This window comes from Mastigoproctus giganteus, chromosome 2 (assembly GCF_048544385.1).
Source record: "Mastigoproctus giganteus isolate SK-2022 chromosome 2, ASM4854438v1, whole genome shotgun sequence".
NCBI classification, from domain to species: Eukaryota; Metazoa; Arthropoda; class Arachnida; order Uropygi; family Thelyphonidae; genus Mastigoproctus; species Mastigoproctus giganteus.
The window spans coordinates 95,578,860-95,604,573 of NC_143576.1; the positions used below are offsets into that span (position 1 = coordinate 95,578,860).

The 25,714-nt window shown below is 36.0% G+C and overlaps 1 protein-coding gene across 1 annotated transcript in view; it reads left to right on the forward strand.

Moving 5' to 3' along the window:
* The window catches only part of LOC150089438 (solute carrier family 53 member 1-like), a 165,410-nt gene that overhangs the window by 82,661 nt on the left and 57,035 nt on the right, over positions 1-25,714 (forward strand). Inside the window, exons 8-9 of the mRNA XM_090389982.1 lie at positions 8,627-8,705; positions 14,243-14,430. Coding sequence (XP_090246108.1) covers positions 8,627-8,705; positions 14,243-14,430 — 267 coding nt within the window. The remainder of the gene's footprint in view (positions 1-8,626; positions 8,706-14,242; positions 14,431-25,714) is intronic.

A 25,714-nucleotide genomic window follows, 5' to 3' on the forward strand; every position in this document is an offset into this window, starting at 1 on the left:
TTTGGGGATTAAAAGCATAGGGCCAGGGTGCCCTGTGTGGAAGGAGATCACACTGAGAGCAGTGGTTCTCTGCATGCATTCCCACACCAGCCAGACCAGCTGTAGCTAGTGTCAGCATATCCCATGCCATGCCACAATAGAAGTGTGTGATGTCAGCAGGCTGGAGGGGGTTCCAAGTAGGTTGCACCCACTGCAGACCAACTTGGGAGGGGACCTGCCAGAACAATACACACAAACCATTTATTCCTCTCAAGTATACAGCTATCATACTGACAGTTACACAATTACACTTTACCTTTTTTTTTTATGTATATACTTATTTAGGGGCAGATTGGTTGCTAACAGTACACAACACGCACTCACTCATTTATCTTGTTTCATCCATCATCACACACTCACAGGACGCAGGTGCCACCCAAATGAGGAAATTATCAAGACAAGAACTTTTTTTTTTTTTAAATCTCAAATCACAAAACATTCACTCAGTCACCACATAGTTTACATAGGTGACCACTGCTTTCATTCATGTTTGTACAGCTTAACCTGGGGAACCATCCTTAGAAATTTTTAACATAATTTTTTTTTTTTTATAGCATACTTATTCAGGGTACAACAGTTGACATATATTGGACATTCTCATTCAGTCATCATTCACACATGGTTATCTCTAACATAATAGCACCCTGAATAGGATATAGCATACATGCTTTATATATATATATATATATATATATATATATATTTTTTTTTTTTTCAGGTTAAGTGGACTTATTTCCCATCCAGCGAGCTGCACAAATTTAAAACTAGCATCGAGCTGAGGTGCATACATACATACATATACATGTACATACCCCCTACATGCATTCATACATGCATAATACATACATAATAAAGAACATACATACATGCACACCTAAATTCACATGTATATCTGCGTGCAACACACAAATACAAACATTCATACGTACACATGCATGCATACATACAAACAAGCACTTACATACAATAAACAAGCATGCACATTCACACTTACATACAATAAACAAGTGAGCATACACACTTACATATACAGTTAGAAGGATAAATACAGACATACAGTTATACATATGTACATAAACACAGATACATCTACACTAAAATATATATTCACACACACATACCATAACATACATTCATGCACATGTGTGTATTTATGTCCAGCACTCATTCCGTGTACCAGCATACTTGTAGTTACTTTCTGTTATTTGCTGATATAATTTCCTTAGTAAATTGGTATATATATTACACACAGTCATTTGAACATATCATTGGAATCTAATACAGTAGAATAATAGTAAAATATGGATAATTAAATGGAATTATAATTAAACTGAATTACCATAAAATTTCACTGGGTGGGAAGCTTGTTCTGGCAGGCCAGTAGCTTCTGTATATTTGTCTATGTAGAGGATGTCACAACATGGGTGGTTCTTCTAGTCTGAAATACTTTTTGCGCAAATTTGGAGAAAGCCATGAAATGCATCTCATCGGAGATGAAAATCTGTTAACCTCCCCAGTGTATTGGTCCTATTTCTATCATAAATGAATATCTGCAGGAATGATAATTGAAGCAGTCATATAAGACATGAGCCCAATCCTCATCAACACCACAGGTACATTTGGGGTCCTGTATAAGGCTGAGGTGACAAAGTTTGGCATTTTAGGGAGCCATGCCCTGTCAATAAAAAGGTATCAACAAGCCCCAAACTGTCACCCTGGTTTGCACCAGGGTGACAGTTTGGGGGCAATTAGTATCACCTGCAGGAGGAACCTCCTAGTGACCTCTCCTTTGAGTGTTGCACTCCACTATCTTGCCAAATCTGGTATAGGCAGGTTAAAGTCCTTTTCTTTTCTTTTTTTCAAATAATTTTTGTAAGTCAATATTGATCCCCAGGATGTCTGTTGGGATCTGCCTCTTTAATCTGTAGTTGAGGCCACTTTTGATAACTTCTAAATCTGGTGGCAGTGCACCAACCAGTATCTGCAATGCAGGGTTACTGACTGTGTGGCATGCCCCCATTATTGTTAATAAAATAATCCATTGGATGAATCCTAGCTTGTCTCTGTTTTAACAAGAAGCACCCTAGGGAACCAGATGCCAGCTCTGTAAGTAATGACTGGGAGGAAAACTGTCTTATAAATAAGGGCTAGTGTTTTCCTTTCGGGACCAATGTGTTTGACTAATTCTGGCTATCGTGCCAGCATAGCTTCTTAATTTCTGACCAATATGTGTGGGGTGAGGTGAGGATAGAATCTTAGTTTGGCATCAAAAATGACACCAAGTACTTAAGTTTGGTTGCCAGTACTATAGATTTCTCGGTGATTTTAACTTGAGGTGGTCGTCTTCTAATGTCTAATTTTCCTTTAGTGATATAGACTTGGTTTTGCTGTTGGAGATAACTAATTTGTGGGTGTTGGCCCAGTTCTGTAAGAGATCCAGAGCACTGTTGGGGCCAGTAATCTTCTAGGGCTTTCCTTGAGTTCCCTTTTAACAGGAGGACAAGATCATCTGCAAAGGCGAGCTTGTCAACCTGGCTGGATATGCTTGGGATGTTACATTTATTCTTAGTGGGGTGAGGTTCTGAGGTCTTCATGGCATGTTTTATGAATAGCCTGGAGTTGTGCCACTGAACAACAGTTGTCATACATTAGAGATGACACTGTTATCCATGTTACTTAAATTTTTAATATATTTTTTAATATAAATAACAGGATAAGTTTGAAACATTTGTCACAACAATGAGTTTTAAATAAATTGTGGATTCACCTTTTTAGTAGCGCTGTTTAAATTTTAGCATTCAGTTGACTTGTAGATAATAGTGTTGTCCTAAATTTGAGTATAATCAGAAAGGTTAAGTCACTATTTACTTGAAACCTGTAGAACTGTCATGCATCTGTTTTGAGATTTACTGGTCTTTCATCAGACAATAGTTGGCATGTGTTACTTATGCCAATTGGTGAATAATCAAGTGTAAGTGAACAGCCAATTTGTTACCCTTTCTTATGTATGTAAGAAAAATTTCCAATTAAACACATAAGAAAAAAAAATCAGTGCAGGCATTGTAATATAGTAAACCCTCAATTTTACAGACTAATGGCAAGGGGGAGGTTTGTTTTACTGAATGTCTATTCAATTGAAATTTATTTGTGAGGCCATTTGTATCACCACATAATTTAACAACATTGCTTTGAAATTTTCAATTTTCATAATTGAAAATTTAAACAGTTACTCTATACGTATGTGTATTACAGACACTAAAATAAAGTTAAACAGTAAAAAACATGTTTTTATTTACCTTGAATTTGTTGGTTGATGTATACTACATAATTTGTAGAAGATTATTTATTGACTGTGTAGTGGTACTCTGGCGGCATCAAATTTTTTTTTTGTCCATTAAAACTTAAGGCCTTTAAATTGAGAATTTATTGTAGTATGCAAATTGTACATATTTCTGTTTGTTTCTATCGTGAGTACTTAGCTCTCTCCAGTGAAGACACTGGACTTTTGGCCTGAGTTTGCTAGTAGACTGCCCATTGTCTGATATGAGGCCATAACCTCAATCATCAATCATAACCTCAAAAGACGTCAATCATACTGAATTATGGAAGGGAAGGGTTGACTGGAACTTAGCTCTGGAGATTAAACATGGGTTCTACCACTTCAAGCCTCCAATAAGCAAAGTGGTGGTATAGCACCGGTTGATGAGAGTCATCTACCACCTAGTACTGCCTGGTTACACAGAGGGGCGGCATTCCTCCATGTGGTGTGGGCGCCACACCTCGACCCCTGCTTACGTTGGTGCACACCTGGGTGGTCACCCAACATGTGTTTGTGCATGGAGGTTATACCCAGGATTACTGACAGTCCCACCATCGTGAAGGTGCAAGCAGAGGATTTGGCTGTCACAGACCGTCCGGACTTCACCGAAATTGAGTCCACTTGACTTGAGTGTCACTCGAATATCAATTGCATCAGCGTTTTAGACTTCCAGGTAGCAAATACAGCTTGTCTGGCATATCTCAGAGAATGTCTGTGACAACCTCAAGGACCAACTATGTACATAGATAGAAATATAAAGAATAATGAAAAACAAGTAAGCTAAAAAACGTTTATTAAAGAAATGAGCTACAAAATGAGTGAAAATAGATATGCTACTTTCTAGAAAAATATATTTCAAGCGTCGGTTGAATAGTTGTATCCTTTTTTTTCTCTTCATGAAATTTACGATAGCAGCTAATTCCATTTTCTAGGTTTCGGCAAACTAGCATGGTTCTTTTCACATTCAGATCTAAATCCATAATTTGTTGTTTAACAGTTTCCAAATGTCAAAACATCTGCTCGCGTTCTTTTAACGAAATTTCCTTAGAGACACACTCCTCTCCTTCAAGTTCAATTTCTTCTTTCTCGTTGTACACATGCCGTTGCTCCAATTCTATAAGATCCACATCAGTGAGTGGCTGTGAATGCGAATCTAGGCCTTCTCTGACATTAGAGGAATCAACATTTTCAATGCCAAGATCCTTTCCAGTGACGCTAATTTCTTCAATAACAGCGTCAACTCGATTTTCAAAGCCACAAAAATCATTTGCAGAAGATATTTCCACACAGCCTTCATTGTACTAGCCGTAACTTCTTGTCATGACTCACATTTTCAATAGCTTGCCTAATGTTAAAATTCTTCCAAAATTTAGTTAATGAAATTGTGCCTTCCCCTGTCATAGCTTGCACTACTTTTGCAAAAGTTCTTCGTAGATAATAGGCGTTGAAAGTTGAAATTATGCCCTGGTACATTGGTAGCAAAGACGTAGTGTTCGGAGGTAAAAATACTACAGATGATCCCAGTTTAGTCCTGATAATTCATTTCTGAAAAACAGTGCGCTAAGTGAATCAGTGCTAAGCGAGCGCCGTATTCCCATAAGGTAACATATGTATTTGTGAGTTGCGGTCTATTCCATAGGATATTTCCTAATCAATAATAAACAGTAGTGAAAATACGCACAAATGTCGGTTAAAAATATTTAATATTCAAATTTTTGTACATATAAATATTCTACATTACATACATATATAATTATGTGGTAATTAACTAACTAAAATCATGAATTTATTAATCTGATGGCCCTGTGCTCTCAAGTTTTTGTATCTTCGGACTGAAAAATGTGTCGATTTTGGGTTGTGTTTTGGCCCTCTTCCTCTCATTGTACAACATCATGTAGGAATTCATTTCTTTCTTCAAATTATTTATTACCTTGGCACTTCGTTTCATGTCAGGATCGTTCTCCTGGAAATAATCACACATTTTTTTGAAGTGTTCGAAAGCTTCGCTTAAGTCCTTTTGCAGTCAGCGACTTCATCAGTTCTTCATCTGTAGTATCTTGATCATCATCTCCCTCAATAGCAAGCTCTTGTTCTTTTATCATTTCCATTAGTTCTTCATTAGAGAGGCCATCCCTGTAGTTGTCGATCATCTCTTGTACGTCGTCATTGTCAATTTCATCTAATCCTGCTTATTTTTCGAGCTCAACAATTTACGTTTTAACATTTTCAACGGAATCATCAGGTTCCTGGGAATTCTATATGCAATTCTTCCAAACTTTCCTCCACAATCCATTCATGGGTTTCTGAGTCACTTCATCCCAGGCACTTGAAATGTTGTAGACGGCAGTTTTAATGTTATATGATTTCCAAAACTCCTTTAAGCTCAGCACATTTTCAGTGTTGATGGCTTTAATAGCTTGGAAAAAGCTATTAAAGCCATCAAATTCCTTATGTAGTATGCTTTGAATGTGGCAATTACTCCTTGGATCAGAGACGTAGTGTTTGGAGGCATGTAAAAAACTTTTATGTGATTGTTCAAGTCTTCTAAGCTCTCTTTGCTTGGGTGTTATGGCACATTGTCCATGATCAGAATTGCTTTGTAACCAAGGTTATTTTTTGCACAATATCTTTCCACTGCGGAACAGAACTCAGTGTACCAATCAATGAAAAGCGGCCCGGTTACCCAAGCTTTTTTTTTTTTATTAGCCTTCCAGATTACAGGTAGGTTTGATTTAGCTAAACCTTTAAGAGCAGTTTGGATTTTTGGAATGGTAACTAAAATGGGTTTTAATTTAAAATTCCCCACAGCGTTACCACCCAACAACAAAGTTAACCGATCCTTCGCCGCTTTGAAACATGGCATGTTTTTTTCTTCTTTCGATATGAAACTTCTTTTAGGCATTCATTTCCAAAAAAGACCTGTTTCATCTATGTTAAAAACTTGTTGAGCAGTATAACATCCCTCTTCAATAATTTTAACAAATTCTTTTTTTGAAAGTTTCAGCTCCTTTTTGATCTGCACTTGAGGCTTCTCCCTGTATTGCTATGTTATGTAGGTTATAGCACGTTTTAAATCCATCAAACTAGCCCTTACTAGCATTAAATGGTTCCACATTATTTTTGGGGTGAGCTTCCTTCAAATCTTCATATAGGCTCTTTGCTTTTTCTTTAATAATAATTGAACTTAACAGAATCCTGCATTGAATATTAACTTCAATAAAATTATGTAGAAGTTTCTCCATTTCAATCATAATAGCTGGCCTAGCCCTAGTCAATTTAGTTGCCTGCAGAGGAACAGCTATTTTTTTCGGCTTCTAAAATTGATTCTTTATTTTTTATAATTGTTCTTACAGTTGAACCTGCCAGTCCTAAATTATTGCACACATCCACTTGTTGACCGGAATCGATTCTCTTCAAAATGTCTAATTAAATTTTCAAACACAATGTTTTTCTTATCTTTCCAGTCTTTTTACTGCATCCAAACATTGTTGCTTTTTCATTCTTATCTGCCATAACTCTCTGAAAATGTAACTGCGTTGCACTAATTGTGATACAATGTTCGAGTACAGTAAACTCCGTATGTCTAACGCTGTATGCACTGAATGATGCAGGTGGGCAGTAGCAGCAGTGCACGCTTCTTGATTAGACCAGGGTTCGAGCCCATGACCCACCAAATACAGAGGATGCGGAATGGTCAGGGAATGACCACCGCATATCCCCGGAGCAATATGGCCTTAGTTGCTAATGCTCCTAAAAACCAAATAACAACAACAACTGAATGATGACCAGAATTCCTCTGGAAAGTGAGCTGAAGATAGTGACAAAAGTTTTATTTATCTGAAAAGTTCAATTTTATCTTGTGGTAAAATCAAATGGTTGTACTGTAATCCTTTATTGCATGAAAAGTAATCAATTATGGTATGAGTCATGAGAATGTTTTCTGCTTCAAACGGATGAAAAGTACTTGTCAATATTCCATCTGGAAATAATGTCAAGTGGTGTGAAGACAGTAATTCGTTACGGTGGGGGAATGTAAACTGCTTCTAACAGATGTATTTGCCAATATTCCCAAAGGGGATGATCTCAAGGCAATGCAACTTAGAAGACAGAATGGAGTACATAAAGCCATTTGGATAGTAAAACAACAAATTTTCTGTGCTTCAGGATGACCACATGATCATAGGAGTTCAGAAGATAAGAGAATACAAGAATTAACACCGCATTTAGAACTCATGGGGTTGATTGTGTGAAAAACCTTTTTGCAAGTTATAATTCCCACAGTAAAACAAAAGAAGAGATAGGGAGTAAATATATTTTTCAATAGGGTATACAGTATCTTTCTATTACAGGTCAGAACAGGAAATGCAGACTTCGTAACAGCATATGACACTGGATGGTAAATTTTTTCAGCTTGTGTACTAAAAAAGAATTTCTCCCTTGAAACTTTGTGATAACATCAAATCCACACCAAAAAAAAAAGACATATTGAAAGTTTCAATTTTGCACATAGAGTAGAAATTATAAAAATAATTAGTTAATTTCACGGTGGCTATTTTCTCCTTTTGCCAAAAAAAAAAAAAAAAAAAAAGGCTTAAAAACGGACTGGATTGAAGAAGGATTTGCCAAAAATTAAATCTGTATAATAGCGTTACAGTGAGTTTTGACAGCGTTATAGTGAAGATACAGGTTATTATATAAGAACAGCAAATTAGCATAAAGCAAACAGCATTATAACGAAGGCCTGCTGTACTTTTACATTTTCACACAGGTAGTTCAGCGCAATAGGATGGCCAGGGGCATTGTCAAGAACTAAGAGGGCTTTAAATGTAAGATTATTTTGCTTGCAATAGTTTTCGATTGCGGGACAAAAATAATTCTTAAACCAGTCTTCAAACAAAGCTTTCATGGCCCATAATGATAACTTTTTATTTGCCAGACAAATTTGACTGCACTATTTGAAATTTTAGTGGGCATATACATATAGAGGATTTATACGCATATATGTATAAATGTTTCTGACCATATTAACTGAAACTGCATTGATCGAAAATGAATATGTTGAGGTTTACCTGTATAAGTAATTTTTAAATTTATTTCTTTATTTTTCTTTTATTGAAATTATAAGTTAATTTAGATTACTGTCCCAGGCAGTATTTAATTATTTTAAGCAAAACATAGCTCTTTTTAGTATTTTGTAAAGTACAAATAAGTTATTCTTTCTTTCTAGCTGTCTATGCTGTAATGGTGAAGTATTTCTTTAACTTCCAGCAATCTCCAAGGACAATCTTCAGAGTTGGGCTATTTACTGGTGCTTTTATTGTGCTAGCTGTGGCAGTAATATTGTCAGGTTAGTGAATTTATTGTATTTGGTGAACAAACAGACTATGATTGTTGTAATGATTTATTAATTTTATCTTCAACAAGTTTGCTGTTTTTTTTTTTTTTTGTATAGAACATATAAGGTGACACACATGTATCACATTTAAAAATTAAAATTGAGTATTATTTTCAATTGAAGGTATACAAATGAAAGACAAGTCATCTAGAGGTACAGTTCCCAGATTTTTTTTAAAAATGGACATGTTAGAAATGACCATCATTTTTTCCTACAACTTTTCATAAATGGAAATGGAGAGCAGTATTGTTTTTAATGACTTTTCTTATGGTTTCTCAAGATGTGGCACGTCTCTTGAACAGTGACAAGTTTGAAGTCTGTAAGTAAGTGTGGTCTTTCAAAAATCCATATCAGATGGTGACAGATGAGGAAATTTGAGTGGCTAGTCTCCAAACATACTAACTAGTGACACGATTGGGACATTTCTCCTTTAACTATTTCATGCATGTATTGGCAGTGTGTGTGTATGCACAAGTGCATGCATGCTCTAGCACTGTTCTGTAAAAACTACCCTAAATAGCCACTTTATTAGAATCAAGTACCTTTTTCATAAAAAAATGGATCATTCCTTCAGTAATAGTATCACAAGTTTATACCAAACAATGAAAAACAGGTAGAGAGAGATATGTAGGATGTGCAGTTTTATGTGAAAATAGGCAAAATTAAAGATTTAAGTGACTTTGAATGTAGTAGTCAACACCAGAAGTGCTGGTATGAGTATCTCAGAAACTACATTTCTGGAGTGGTCACATACAACTTTGTCTTGGGTATGTCGAGTTTGGTCTAATAACCAAATGGCATGCAGCCAACAGAGATTTTATGGTTGGGAATAGCTCATTGATGCAAGAGGCCTATAACAATATTTGTGCAGTGTGTACAGAAAGGCTACAGTCATTCAAATAACAACTCAGTATACAAAAATGGCAACTGAACTGGATTCTAATCCTGTCAGCAAAAACTCCCAGTGTTGACAACAAAGGATTCTTCCAATCCTCCACTGTCAACATTGGTCAGTGTAGGACTGGAAAAATATTTCCTAGTGTTATGAATGCCAGTTCCCTCTGTTTCATGCTGATGGGAGGATTATGTGCAGGATAATGTGCCTTATGACATGGCACATTATCCTGCTGGTTAATGTGCCATATCACAAGGCCAGATTGTATAGAAATGGTTCCAGGAACATGAGAGTGAATTCAGCTTACTATGGTGGCTTCCTCAGTCACTAGATCTGAATCTCATTGGGCTGGGATGGGATGGAATGTGAGTTCTTTAGAGTAGAGATCTGTAACCATCCAGTTTGCAGTGACTGTGGGAAGCAATTGTGTCAACATGGACCAGCATCCCTGCGACATGCTTTCACCACCTTGTCGAGTACACACTGTGATGAATTTACAGCATTCAGAAGGCTAAAGAGAATATGCTCATTATTAGGTAGGTGTGCCAAATAAAGTTGCCCCTCTTTGTATGTGGCCTTATGGAGCATATACTCTGAGTTATTCCAGACATGTTTGAAACATGTTAGAGTAAATGTCAGTCATTGTAACACTTTGGCTTGATGCATCCACAACAGGACACAGTGCAGTTGTCTTTGTGTGGAGCAAATTTCACATCAAATGGTTATTTTTGGTGAATGCAGAGGTACCGTAATGTACCTCAATGCTTATTGATATCTTAGAGGTAGATCAATTCCCAGAACTAACTGTGTAAATAAATATAACGTTCATCTATAAAGAGCATATCATCTAAATAAAAAGTATCATAGTCACATTTCAGATTTCACCATATTTCATTTATTTTCTCCATCTTTATTGGTTAACACTTTGAAGAGTCAAATTTTTGTGTGGGAAGTGTTGAAAAATATTCTTGTTTATTACTAGATCTGTCAAGAATTTCTTTATTGATTTTCTGAGTCTATTTCCTATAGCAATTCTTGGCTTCCTAACTGCCTCTTCTCTTTGTATGGGCAGATTATTCATTTGGAATTAAAGTAATTCCTTTTTCTTTAAATTTGCTTACAGTTTTTTTTTTTAATTTTTGAAATTGTGGATGGTTTTATTTATTAGTAGTGGCATATGATGCAAGAAGACAAGTTTATAAAGCATCAGCAAAAAAAACCTTCCCACATCACCTGGCCATACTCTCCAAATAACACAGGTTGGCATCTATTCCCTCTCTGAAATAATTTCAACAGATTCTCATACGAAATATGTTCAAAAACTCAGATATGTGCTTGAAAGTTCTTATCACCCTGAGTTTTCAAATATTGTAGGTTAATGACAGAAAACCAAGATCTCCAGTTGGCTTAATCATCTTTTTCGTCTATTTTACACATTTATTTTTAAAATTTTTTTCCCTAGAACATTTGGCAGCTTTCTACAATATTCGAGCATGTTCCCCGCAACATTCTAGAATATTGTTATGTGCAGAAGAAAGGTTGGGATGTTTCTGGAATGTTCTAGAACTTTCGACAGAGTTCTCTAGAAACATTGTGAGCCTTCTAGAAACTTCTCTACTGGTGTACAGGTAATCCTTTATAACACAGTAGTTAGGTTCCTATAAAATCTTGTGTAGTGCGAAACCATGTTATACGGGACTAAGAACCAGTACAAAAAAGGGGGTTGCGTTCCAAAAGCTAACAAAAATACATAATTTTTTATAACTATCAGAAACTTAATTTTTATTAAAAATAGTGTTAACTGAACAAACATCTTACAAACTGTGTGAATGTACATTATCTGACATGTATTGTGATACATACATGTCAGATAATGTACATTCATTTAATTTTCTTCCTCTTCATAGCTGCTAAGCACAATCAAATGAGAACGTTTCTTCTGTTGCAGAATATCTTTACCTTTTGAACTTTCTTCTGCAGCATCTAGATTTTGTTTATCTTCTGCTCTCTTTAAAAAAATCAGTATTCTGGGATTGTTTGCTTTTGCTTGATAGATCTTTGTAAATTGCATGATATGGTGCTAAGCATTTTTGAAGCTCCCTTTTGAATTTTGTGTTCCTTTCAGTTGAAGGACCTATATTCAAAAAATAAGATTCTAATTGCTTGGCTAAGTTTATGCCTTCCAGGATGTTTTTTAGTTTAAAATTTGGAACTTCGAAATTTTCATCTGTGCTCTCATCCTCTGAACTGATCTGATTTACCTCCGATGCCATTTCCACAAAATCCTCTTTGCCAGCCACTTTTTCTATCAGTAATTCTTGAATGTCTTCAGTAGTCATATCATCAAAACCTTCTCCTCCTACCAACTTAGTAAGTTCTACTATCACACCGATTTTGTTTTCTGCTGGTTCGACCATATTTCCTGAATGAACTGACTCTGGCCATGCATTTTTTTCAACGCGCATTTAATGTTGATGGTTGGTTTTACTTCTTTGAGCAATAAAGCTGTGATTCTGATAGTCCACAATTGAAAAAAATGTTTCCATGCTTCCATCACTTCAATAGATTCGGAAGCACTTTTTTTTAAATCCATTGCAACAATTTTCTGATGTAACGAGTTTTAAAGGTAGATATAATGCTTTGATCTAATGGCTGAATTAAAGAAGTTGTATTAGGTGGTAGGAAATTACTTCAACATTTTGGATGACTTAAATCTTTCGGATGGCCTGACGCGTTATCCAATAGTAATAAAAACTTTGAAATCTAGATTTTTCTGCTTCAAATAGTTTTCCACAGCTGGTACAAAACAATTTAGAAACTATTCTTTAAATAAATCAGCAATTATGCAAATTATGCCTAAGTTCCTCAGGCATGATTCAGGGCTGGAATTTAATTCACAACAAATAAATTATTCCAATACGATTCTTAAGAACAAAGTTTAGTAATACATACCCCGGAAAAATTTATAAATGATCAAATAAAACCCAAAATACCCTTACAAAATCCTTCAAAGTCACGAACTGCACTCTTGAAAGTCACAAATAAATTTTTATTGTCTCAAACATGCAAAAGTTCAATAGCACAAAACCTAACACGGGGATTTCCTAAAAAAATAAAATACGAGAATTTCCCAATAATTTTTTTTGCATAATAACTAGTGAGTCAACAGAGAGGATTCACAAGAAAGAATGGAAATGTTGAAAAATAACATCCAACATAATAGAAGGGTTTTCCCCACACAAAAGCTCAAAAATACTGTGTTATGCAAGGTTTACTGCAATTCTCTAACCTTGTTAAAGTGAAACCGTGTTATGTAAGTATCGTACTGTGTGAGGATTGCTACAATTTATCAATCATGTTAGAGCGAAAGCATGTTGTAGAAGTACCATGTTATACAGGGGTTGCCTGTACAAGTGGGTTCTGCACCAAGAAAGCACTTTTGTATTTCAAAAAGTGTATGTGTTTCAGAGAGCAAGTTGTGAACAAAGTGAACAAGTATTTTAGTGAATTAGTGTTTGTAAACAAGTGTTGCGTGCATTAGTGTAAATTGTGAACTGTTTAAATTAGAAATAAAAATCTACGATTTCTTAATTGCATTCTTATGCACGCATACCTCAACTGTACATGAAATATGTCGCATTCTTGCTGAAATAAGCCTGATAGCTTTTGCTATATTTGTGAAGAAGCGGTATTAAAATCATAGCTGAAGCTACTGTCGCAACTTATGGGACAAGCTTGTGGACAGGCTTAGAGGTAGTCATAAATCGATGCCTTTTGCTATTCCGGTGTTATAGTGGGACTAAGAACAGCAGTTCTGACAGCAGTCACTGAACTTTGTTTAAGCCATACTGAATAATTCATTGATACCTTTTAGGACATGGGACCATGAGGGGGAATAGTGGTTTTTTTTAAGTGACCATTACAATGAGATGAGCAAATGTATTTCTAAAGAAAGTTATACAAGTAATAATTATGTTCAAACAAAATTTATCACATTTTCAAACCTTGGTGATGATTTGTCCATTATGATTACAATGAGATACAACTGCCAAAACTTTTGCATTCATTTATAAAGTATCTTTTGAGGATATGTTTATTGTTTTACCTGTCTACTGCTATAATCTGCACATCCTTGCAACTGCTGAATAGTTATTACTGGTAGATATTAATACTGATGCAGTGTAAATTGCACTTGCCTGTATGTGAATAGTCATTTCACCTGATTTACCTTTTTATATATGTTAGTGGTCAAATCATTGGATGAAGGAGAGAGTTTATATGAAAATATTTTTCCCCCATTTGATCACATACTAGCTTATAATATGAAAATTGTAATCTGTGCATATTTCTCTCAATTGCTACATATAATAGGAGACTTCAGTTTTCACTGCTCCACCCCTTCTCCTTTCAGCACACAAGGTGACATATGAGGATGATATTCAAAGAAGAGCAACTCCTTCCTTAATGGGTTGGGAGTATGTATTAATAATTATTTTATGTAGATTTTATTTTTATATTAAATTTATATGCTGTGTAAAGAACAAAAAAAATTGGCGTATAAAATTAATTTTCAATTTTTTTATAATTATTTTAGCTAGTTTCAAACAAATAGGAGATGATTGGAGAATAGTTTTTCGCTTGTACAGAGGCCCTCTAATTGTTGTATTATTTATTTTTCTAATTGGAATAAATGTTTGTGGTTGGAGTGCATCAGGAGTAAATCATGTACTTATATTTGAATTAGATCCTCGTCATCATTTGTCAGGACTACATTTTACAGAAGTAAGTATCTTTGGTTTAAAAATTTTCCTTACACTGCTCTATTATATTATTGATACAGTAGACTCTCGATTTTCTGGGATAGACGGTAAAAAAATATTCCTGGATAATCGATTTCCGGGTTATTTCAAAAATACAGTAAGTCCCCGATGTATGTAAAAAAAAATATGTTCCAGGACTTCTTACGTAAGTTGAGATTTGCGTAACTCGAGAATGACTAATAAAATATTGCTACTATATCCTTGATATGCCAAAATTACAAAAACCACATAATATCCTCAGAAGCACGAAGAAAAATAGTTATATATTTTAAATTAGTTCAATTAAAAACTTTATCTAGGGACAGAGGTGAAGTAGCCAGAGTGGCACATAAGAAAAGAAAACATAAAAGGAAGAAAAAAACGCATGTTATTGAACTGTAAAAACTGATTTGTATTTCATAGCCTTGGTTATTATTATAGTTGACCTTCATTGGTGCCGACTGCTTCTCATATTCTGTCTTTCTCCTTTTTTGTCTTCACTGTTGCTACTGACAAATCTGAATTCCACGCTATACTTGTTAATGTTTGGCCATTTTCATACGTCCTTATTATTTTAATTTTCTGATCCAATTCGATCGCTTTCCTTTTCTTGATAGATTTACTAGTACCGCTGTCACTTATTCTCTTAGTTGGCACCATGATAACAGTCAAAATTAAATTTTCTGAAAAGAACTTCACAGGGTTAAGGTGAAAGCTCACTATTATCACCCCACGTGAGCTCACATTTTACTAAAGCACATTTCTGGGGGGGGGGGTCACTGCCATAAAACAATAAAAACAATTTCCACTTTCCGGGTTATTGGGCTTTTCTGTTAATGCAATCTATTATAAACAGGTAGTAAACTCTATCTTATTGCATTTGCGATAATACCAATAGCTGGAATTCTGTGAGTTTTTATGTTATTGTGGTGAAATTGTGTGTCTCCTTCATAGAAATCTTCAGGCATATAAAAAAAATATATAAATAACATAACGTAAGTCTGAAGTTACGTAAGTCGGGGACTTACTGTATTGAAAAATGTTCAGCAACCTACGTAAAAAGTATGGTGATAGATAAAAAACAAAAAAATATGATGAAAAATACTTATCACGCACTATTCGCGTGTCCAATATGATACTTCTGTTTATTTTTTACAATATCGCGTATGGTTTGGTCACCAACGTTACAACGGCTCTTTAGAGATTTAACGGATGCACCATTTTGAAACTTTTGAATAATTTCAAGTTTTTGTTTAAATGAACGCACAACTCTTGCGTTTGCCCATAATTTTCGTGATTTCTAAATGAAAAATAAAAAAGTTACTATAAAAAAAAAAAAAATCCGACATCCCTGACATAAATAACGAAACAAAATTTGTCCTTTTGCAGTGCAATGGAACACAACAATCAATGCGACGCACTAAAACAAACTAAACATTTGGTCGCTCTTTTTTTTTTTTTTTTTTTTTGTGCGGTGGGTGTGAAGACAGCAGGGATTGCAAAATAATAAACTGGTTGATTTTTTTTTTTTTTTTAAATTTGGAATCTAGAAGTGTTCCAGTTAATCCGATCCCGATAAATCGAGAGTCAGCTGTATATGAAAATTTTAAAATTTATTAAATACAAAAATTGTTTTTTTATTTTTATTATTTTTTTAAGAATTTCTTTAATTGTTAAATTTTTTAAAGATTTGTTTGGTTCTTGCTAGTTTTTCTTTTTTTGTGATTATTTTCCTTTTGTATGTAAATATCCCCCAAGGTCCCCAAAGATTGTAGATGATATTCATTCAGATAGCGATACTGTCTATGTGATGTCCTGCTGAATTCTCATTAATAATTATATCAGTTATATTACACGCTCCTTGCAATTAATAGAAAGTTATTGAATAATTAAGTTTTGGTACTGTGCTTCTTTACTGTGATGGAGTAGTCGCAGCTTAACATTTCACACGGAGCTAATTTGTTCGGAAAACAAAACAAAACTAAGTTAGTTTACATCAGTATAATTAGAATAAAAGTAAAAAAAAAAAAAAATGTGCTTACCTCATTTCAGAAAGATTATATTATTTATATCTTCTTTTTTATCTACTTATTTTTATATCTAGTCACCAAATTCAAAACCTGTTGTGTGACACTTTTGGTTTCATGTTGTGCATATGTGAGTTTCACATTCATTATATAGTCAGTCAGAATTGCTAATGGAAACAGCTATTATAGAAACAGAATAAATAATAATAATGTGTGTGAGAGAGAAAGTAGCTGTGGGCTAGGATCACACTTGTAATAAATGATGTTTTTTACTTGGTGGTACTAGTGGAATTTGCTTTGAAAATCAGACTTACACCAGTAAGGAAAGGAGAACAAGCAGCTGTAAGAAAAAACATTTAATAGCATATAAATAAAAGTCAATCACATAAAGCACATACAAAGAACTCTATGGAGATATCAACTGTTATATAGCACAGGGTGAGACTGTTCCAGTATTTTGCTTTGATTTTGGAAATAGATACATTGCAAAACCAGAATTTAGTTTAAAGATTATTGTAAGTTCAAATCATTGTGTTGTTGTCTCTTTTTTTTTTTTTTTTTTTTTTTTTTTGTTAATGGAAATTCCTATTTTTCTTGGTTTACATAGTATTTTTGCTCACGTATATGTATCCCCAAAGTTTGCTAAATCAAATTTCTTGTATGCAAGTATCTGTTGATTGTAAAGCATGGTAGCATTTCAAAGAAATACACACAATATAGCTAAAGTTATGGTAGTAACTTGTGCACTACTGAGCTCAGTTTAGAGTGTATGAGGATTACAATGTGTTGCATCATCAGCAACCCAAGTCACTTTGCTAGAACACTTATGAAGCTGATATTCAGTGATATTTAGCTCACACACGAATTTCAAAATTTGGCCAACTACAGTCTTTCTCTGCTTATTCTATAATAAGAAGCTGCTGGAATGCATTGGGATACCTTTCACATTAGAATCAGTAATCCAAATATAACTATGCGAAAGACATCCCAGATACTATAAAATTCTTTTATAATCCCGGTGCAAAGAAAAAAAAGACACTGTCCTCATATACGTAAAATCTGTTGGTTTACAAAGAAGAAACACTGTATGTGAAAATCAAGAACAGTTAGTGCAGAAACAAATAAACTAGTCTGGTTTCATCAGTCTTATTTGAATATCATTTCATGAAAATTTTGCTATAATAAAATACATGTATTTCCATTTTATTAGTGCTTATTAAGTCTTATTTTAACAAAATAATTCTGATGAAAAATTTTGGTACAACAGATTGTTTTCAAAGTCCACATGTACATAAAATCTGTTGGTTTAAAAAGAAGAAACATTGTAATTTGAAAATCAGGAACAGTTACTGCAGGAACAAATAAACTATTTTGGTTTCATCAGTCTTATTTGAAACTTGGAATAAGAACATGGTTTAGATCTGCATTTATCTGAGGATATTGGTCAAAGTAATGCTTGCAATCACCTCAAATTCATGTTTGTTGCCACAAACATGAATGATGATAAGATTAGCATTAGTTGAGGCATATGATGCAAGAAAGGAAGCTTATACAGCATCAGCCAAAAAAAAAAAAAAAAAAAATCCCTTCCCATTTCACGCATCCAGTCACTCCAAATGTTTGTCTAGTTCAGCCTTAAATTTATTTAAGCGATAACTTCCACAACAACAGAAGTCTGTTATAGCAATCAACTACCTGCTGGCTAGAGGCAAACTTCCGCATATCTATTCTACAACTGTCTTTCCTCAATTCAAATCTATGCCCCCTCAGGTTCTTAATCTGAACAAGCAGAAGTATCCCATCAGAACTGAGCCTGCTCAAACCGTTCAAGGCCTTATACACCTCGGCGCCTCCGTAGCCAGGTGAGCAGGAGCAGCAGTGCGTAGTACATGCTTCTTGATTAGACCGGGGTTTGAGCCCATGACCACCAAATACGGAGGATGTGGAAAGGTCAGGGAATGACCACCGCATATCCCAGGAGCAATATGGCCTTTGTTGCTAATGCTCCTAAAAACCAAATAACAACAACAACCTTATACACCTCAATCAGATCACCTCGCAGGTTACTAGATTCTATTTTTACCTTGCCTTGGCGCATAATAGCCGTTGTTGCTAATGTGCCAGAAAAATCTTATACCAAACCAAACCTCGCAGGTGCCTAGTTGCCAAATGCTGCAACTTGCAGAACTTAAGCTTCTCTTGGTAAGAGCACCCCTTTGTTCCTCTCACCAATCGTGTTGCCCTTCTCTGTATTTGTTCTAGCAACTCCATCCTTCCTAAAATGAGGCTTCCAGACCTGTACGCAGTACTCAAGGTGTGGCCTGACCACTGCCTTATACAAGGGGATATTCAACTCCTTGTCTCTGCTAGCAATCCTATATATCATTGACAAAACTCCATAACCTACTCTGGCAGTCCATCTGTACTGTTCAGAGAACTTCATATCTGACTGGCAAATAAGGCTCCTGGATTTGATGACATATACCCTGTAGTTTTGAGGGAGAATGTGAGTGAGTGTATTGAACCATTGAGGTTAATTATGTGGGCATCTTTGGACTTGGGGGAGATTCCTTTCGATTGGAGATGTACCAATGTATTCGTTATGTAAAAGCAGTTCTAAGAGTGAACTACAGACTGGTTAGTCTTGACTTCAGTGGTAGGAAAAATCTTAGAGGCAATGATTAAGAGTGCAATCCAGGGACATTTAGATAGATAAGGCATTATGAAGGTCACACAGCATGACTTGTTAAGGGAAAATCATGTTTAACTAACTTAGACTATTTTGACGCAGTTACTCATGAGCTGGATTAAGGGAACAATTAAGGGAGCTGGAATAAGGGAACGAGTTTGAGAACGAGTTAGCCTATGCGGACGTAGCTTTTTGCTGCTCCTGGAACAGAGAAGTTTTTTCTGATTTATTTTCTGTTTTATTAGCTTAAATTGGCATATTAACTTATTTTCTAGAGTAGCTTTATATTCCTAGTTACGATACTTAGTTTAAAATTTAACTTAGATAGAGATTTTGTAGGTATTACTTAGTATTGGTAAGGGTATCAAATCCACATGTACAAGTTGCAGCTCCGTTGAACGAGAGTTTTTTTTTTTTTTTTTTTTTTTTAACCATATTTAGCCGATTTATTAACCAATTGTTATATCAAATTATTTTCTGTAAGTAGCTAGTCAGGATCCTTAGTTTATTCTGAATTGAGACAGCAAGATTTGGAAGTTAATTAATACTTAAATGTCCGTAGATTTACCGTTCGTAAATTGCCGTCATTGTTACGCGATACAAAATATCTCGAACTAGATAGCATAAGCTTAGTATAGTGTAGTATAGTACATAATATAATATTGTCAGTTAATCAGTATATCTATTAATCTTGTTGAACTTCATTGTCAATTAAATTGTACTTTAACTATATACATTTAACGACTTAGATTACGTAACATAAATAATTAGCAAAAATAAATAATTAATACTTAAGTTGATACGGAAGTTATATAAAGGGATTTCGTAGATAACACTCGATACTGAAACATAAATATAGCATTATAACTGTGTTGGGATACAAGTTTAGGGTTTTAATTTTGTACTGAAATTGAAATTTTATTGAAATTAAATCGAAATCATGACTCAGACCAGAGCAGCAAAGAAAAAGGCTCAAGCTAATGGAAGTGCTGTGGCTCAGGGGAGAACTGAGGGGGGGCAGTTGCCCTCTGAATCACAGCCTTTTAAAATGCACTATTTGCTTGATGTTTGTGGACAGTCAGTTACGGGACATGATACTGCCATGGGGGATGTCTTTGTATGTGCGCGATGCAAGGAGTGTAAGGAAATCAGGCGACAACTCAGCATTGTTATGGGCCTATATGAGAGCTTGAAGGACAGGGTGGATGCCCTCGAAGGATTAAAAGTGAAGGGCCCCATCAAGCTCTCAGCTGCCCACACCAACGCCAGAGCTTGCACTTGGGCATCACGCAACACAGCGGCAACCCCCAAGTCAGAATGCGCTGATCCCAAAGGAACTAGTAGTTGTTGGTGACTATTGTCAGGGAAATGGGAAACATGCTTTGTAAAAAGGATAGGTGGAACAGGACCAGGGTATGTCTGCCAGGGGCAAAGGTTGATGATATTGTAGAGCGGATATCATCTTTTAAGGGCACAAAAAGTGATATAGTTGTACACTTTGGCACTAATGATATTAAGAGTAGGAGACCGGCGGAATTACTTAACAAGTACAGGTCACTGTTAAAAAAAAGCCGTGAATTAGGGTTGAATTTGAAAGTGTCTGCAATTCTGCCCAGACATGATAGGAGGGAGTATATGATGAAAGCCCTGTGGATCAATTCGGCCCTGGAAAGATTGTGCAAGGCTCAAGGGGTAGAATTTTTTTCAGCCTGGTCTGTACTTGTTAACAGGAGAGAATGCTTCTACAGGGATGGGATACACTTAAATGGAAAGGGTGCAAGAATGTTTGCTGATGCTATCGAGGCAGGGTTAGGTGGGTCGGAAAACTGCTAGATTGGGGGGGATACAAGGACTAATAGATTAACAGTAGCCACTGGCAGAGGTGAAAGTGATTCTTGCACTGCTTCTATTGGAATGAGCAGCAGCCTGGAAAATAAGATGCAGGATATTTCAGAGACTGCTGGGAGTCATTGGGGTACAAGTAAACACATGGGTTGTGTTAGGGTAGTTAAGAAAAAGAACAAGTGCATGTATACTTGCGTGTACACCAATGCTAGGAGTTTGGTAAATAAATTTGATGAATTTGAGGTATTGCTCAAAACATCAAAGGCAGATATTGTGGGGATTTCAGAGACGTGGAGTCACACAGATATAAGGAATGCAGAACTGGAATTTGGGGAGTACAATGTCTACAGAAAGGATAGGCAGGGTAGGAAGGGAGGAGGGGTTATGCTATTAGTTAAGAAACACAAAATCCAAGGAAGTGAAGCCAGTCTACATCGCTGGACAGTGCAGTGTCGAGTCAGTTTGGTGTGACATAAGCATTGGGAGATCAAAATGTGAGTAGAAGTGTGCTATAGGCCTAATGACTCTGATGAGTATAATAAGAAACTGTAAAGGGAAATAGAGTTGGTCAGTAAATCAGAGAGTCTTATAATGGGGGATTTTAATTTCCCAGATATTGACTGGAATTTGGGGGCTGGTCACTCACACACTAGCAAGGCTTTTGCGGATTTATTGGATGATTGTTTTCTAAATCAGCATGTTCAGGAGGCAACTAGAGACAGCAATACTCTTGATTTGATTATCAGTAGTGATTCTTTATGCATTAAGAATCTGCAGAGACAGGAACCACTAGGTGGCAGTGATCACAGTGTGCTGAAGTGAGATTTACTCAAGGAGGTAACTACCATCAGCGGTAAAGGGAAGGGTTATTGCTTTTGTAAAGGTGACTACGATGGTCTGAGACAGTATTTAAATTCTATACAGTGGGACCAGCTGATGATGTTACCAACAGCAAATTCAAAATGGGAAGCATTCAAAGAACTTATCTTGGAAGCTACTAGGCTTTACATACCAACTAAGAAATATTGTTCAAGGTTCAGGCCTAAATGGATGTCAGATGAACTAATGAGACATATGGCAGAGAAGAAAAATGCATGGGATACATATAAATTAACATGTGACACAGAAACCTATGATAGATATGTTGATCTGTAACCAAGTTACAAAGGAGGTTAGGCAGGCGAAGGCAGATTACGAGAAATCTTTGGCAAGGGATGCAAAGAAAAACAGCAAGCAGTTCTTTACTTATGTAAACTCTAGAAGGAAGGGGATGAATCAGAATGGTCCACTTGATATCGATGGTTCAACTGTTCATGATCCTGCTCAGGTAGCTAACAAACTAAATCAATATTTTGCATCGATATTCACACATGAGGAGTTATTCAGGAAGGGGAATGCCATAAATGAAGTAAACACTGGCAGTGAACTAGATGATCTTGTAATAATTGAGAGTAAAGTGGAGGAGAAATTGTTGAAGATAAATACAAGAAAGGCAACTGGGGTGGATGGGATCTGTCCAGTTATATTAAAGGAGGCAGCAAAGGAAGTAAGCAATCCGTTAGCCATAATTATGAGAGCTTCCTTGGACTCGGGGGAGGTACCCACAGACTGGAGATGTGCAAATGTAACCCCAATTCACAAAGGAGGATCAAAGGCTGACACAAGTAATTATAGACCTGTTAGTTTAACTTCTGTTACAGGAAAATTAATGGAGGCACCGGTTAAAGAAGCACTGCAGGATCATTTAGACAAGACTTCATTTATAGCTCGGACACAGCATGGTTTTGTTAAGGGAAGTCTGATTGGATACCTGACCAATCTGATTGGATACTATGATGCAGTCACAAAAGAGCTGGATGCAGGGAATAACTTTGATATTATATACTTGGATCTTAGAAAGGCTTTTGATACTGTTGCACATGGAAGACTGCTGCACAAATTGGAGCAGTGTGGCATTGGTGGCAAATTGTTGCTATGGATAAAGGGATGGTTGAGTGGCAGAAGACAGAGAGTGGTAATTAATGGACACTGCTCATCGTGGACTAATGTTATTAGTGGAGTCCCTCAGGGTTCAGTGTTGGGTCCATTGTTGTTTTCTGTATTTATAAATAATATTGATGATGGTATATCAAGCTTAATGTTCAAGTTTGCAGACAATACAATGGTTGGAAGGGTTGTTAAGGAAGATGCTACTGACGCTATGCTGCTGCAACAGGATTTGGAAAGGTTGAGCAGATGGGCTGAGAGGTGGCAAATGAAGTTTAAATTGACAAATGTAAAGTACTACATATGGGAAACAGCAACCCCAGAGCAACATATCAACTCTGTGGTGCTACACCGACAGTGGTAGCGAATGAAAAGGACCTGGGGGAAATTGTGCAGGCAGATATGAAGTTCTCTGAGCAGTGCAGACGGGCTGCAAGAGTAGCTCATGGTGTCTTATCAATGATATATACAGGAATTTTTCTAGCAGGGATAGGGAGGTTATTATTCCGTTGTATAAGGCAATGGTCAGGCCGCACCTTGAGTACTGTATACAGGTCTGGAGGCCTCATTTCAAGAAGGATGTAGAGCTGCTGGAACGAGTACAAAGGGCAACAAGGTTAGTGAACAGAACGAAGGGTTGCTCTTACGAAGAAAGGCTTAAGTTTTGCAAGTTACAGTGTCTGGAGACTAGGCACCGGCGAGGTGATCTGATAGAGGTGTACAAAGCCTTGAATGGTTTGAGCATGCTCAATGCTGATGGGATACTGCCTCTTGCTCAGAATAATCACGTGAGAGGGCATAAATACAAATTGAGGAAAGACAGATGTAGGATAGATGTGTGGAAATTTGCCTTTAGCCAGCAGGTAGTTGGTTGGTGGAACAGACTTCCATCCCTTGTTGTGGAAGTTGATAGCCTAAATAAATTTAAGGCTCAGCTGGACAGGTATTTCGAATGAACGGAGGGGTGAAGTGGAAGGGTTTTTTTTTTTTTTTTTTTGGCTGATGCTGCATAAGCTTGCTTTTTTGCATCATATGCCTCTACTTATGCTAACTAATGCTAATTTCAACATATTTTATTTGGATTTTAGCAAGAGAGGTTACTGTAGAAGCTTGAGCAGGTTTGGATTACTGGTAAGATTCTAAGCTGGATTGCTGAGTGGCTGCAGGGCAGAAGGCATAGAGTTCTGATTAAGGGACATTCTTCAGATTGGTGTTAACGTCAGGAGTGAGGTCCCTCACGGATTGGTTCTTGGACCACTGTTGTTTCTCATTTTCATAAATGACATTGATGAAGGGATAGAAGGCATGATATCAAAATTTGCAGATGACATAAAGATTGATTGGCAGAGTCGTTAGTGATCAGTGCCAACCAGGGCTTCTTCAGATTGACTTGAATAGACTTCAAAGGATCAGAGAAGTGGCAGCTATATTTTAATGCTGCTAAATGCGAGGTCTTACATTTGGGGAATATCAATTCCCAAATAAATTATACGCTTGGTGGGATTGAATTAAAGACAGTGGAGGAGGAAAGAGATCTGTGGTTTATGATACGGACAGATACGAAATCTTCTGAACAGTTTAGATAGGCATCCAGGAAAGCCCATGGCGTCCTATTGATGATTTATGATGATTTAGAGATGGGAGGTCATAATCCCACTGTATAAGGCAATCATAAGACCACATTTGGAATACTGTGTTCAAGTATGGAGACATCATCTGAAAATAGACATTAAGTTTCTTGAAAAGGTCCAAAGATATGTAACTTGAATGGTGAGATCAGCAGAAGAACAGCCGTACGAGGAAAGACTCTGATTATGCGGGCTACAGAGCTTGGCAGCCAGCCACCTCAGATGTGACCTGATTGAGGTTTATAAGGCTCTGAGAGAGATTAGTTGAATGAATGAATGTGGACTTCTCACTTTTATGAAGAATTCCAGAACTAGGGGCCATAAATTCAAATACAGGGGTTGAGGTTTATATTAGATTGTAGGAAGTTTTCTTTTAGCCAGTGAATCGTTGATTGTTGGGACAAGTTGCCCTCAGAGGTAGTTGAGGCTGACAGTTTGAATAAATTCGAAGGTCAACTGGGGATAGTTACCTGTGTGAGGAGGGAAGCATATAATTTGTTTATTTTCTTATCTACTTGAATTTTTTTATTTTTATTGCCAGTGCAGAAAAATCCCATTGCTTCCTTGCATATATGGCAAATACTATTACTATTAAAAAAATAATAAAAAAAGAAGTACATCTCATATCATAAATATGGCTATGGTAGGAAAAAAGAAATGCAAAACAGTATTTGTGTGAAGAAAAAAATGGAAAAATTGAAAATGTGGCAGTAGAATTTGGTATCTTATCCTCTGTTTTGTACATTCCTGAATGATCAGGGTTATTTATTTTGTAAATAATTTAAGTTTTCTTTCTGCTATTCACTTAGTTGTAACAGTATTTTATTATAGTATATGAAATGTTTGATTGATTAATTACATTTAAGTATTTTTAATTGTCATGTGCCTAAGTTTGTTGCTTTACATGTAATAAGATAACCTTCAATTACAACTGCCCAAATATAGACTGCTATTTCTTAGACTAACTGAATAATTAATTTAGGTTTTGCTTCAGCAAGACCTAGATTAATTATTCAGTCGGTCTAATTATCATCAGCAAACCCAACTGCTATATCATAAATAAATAAAATAAAAGAAATGTCTGTTTATATT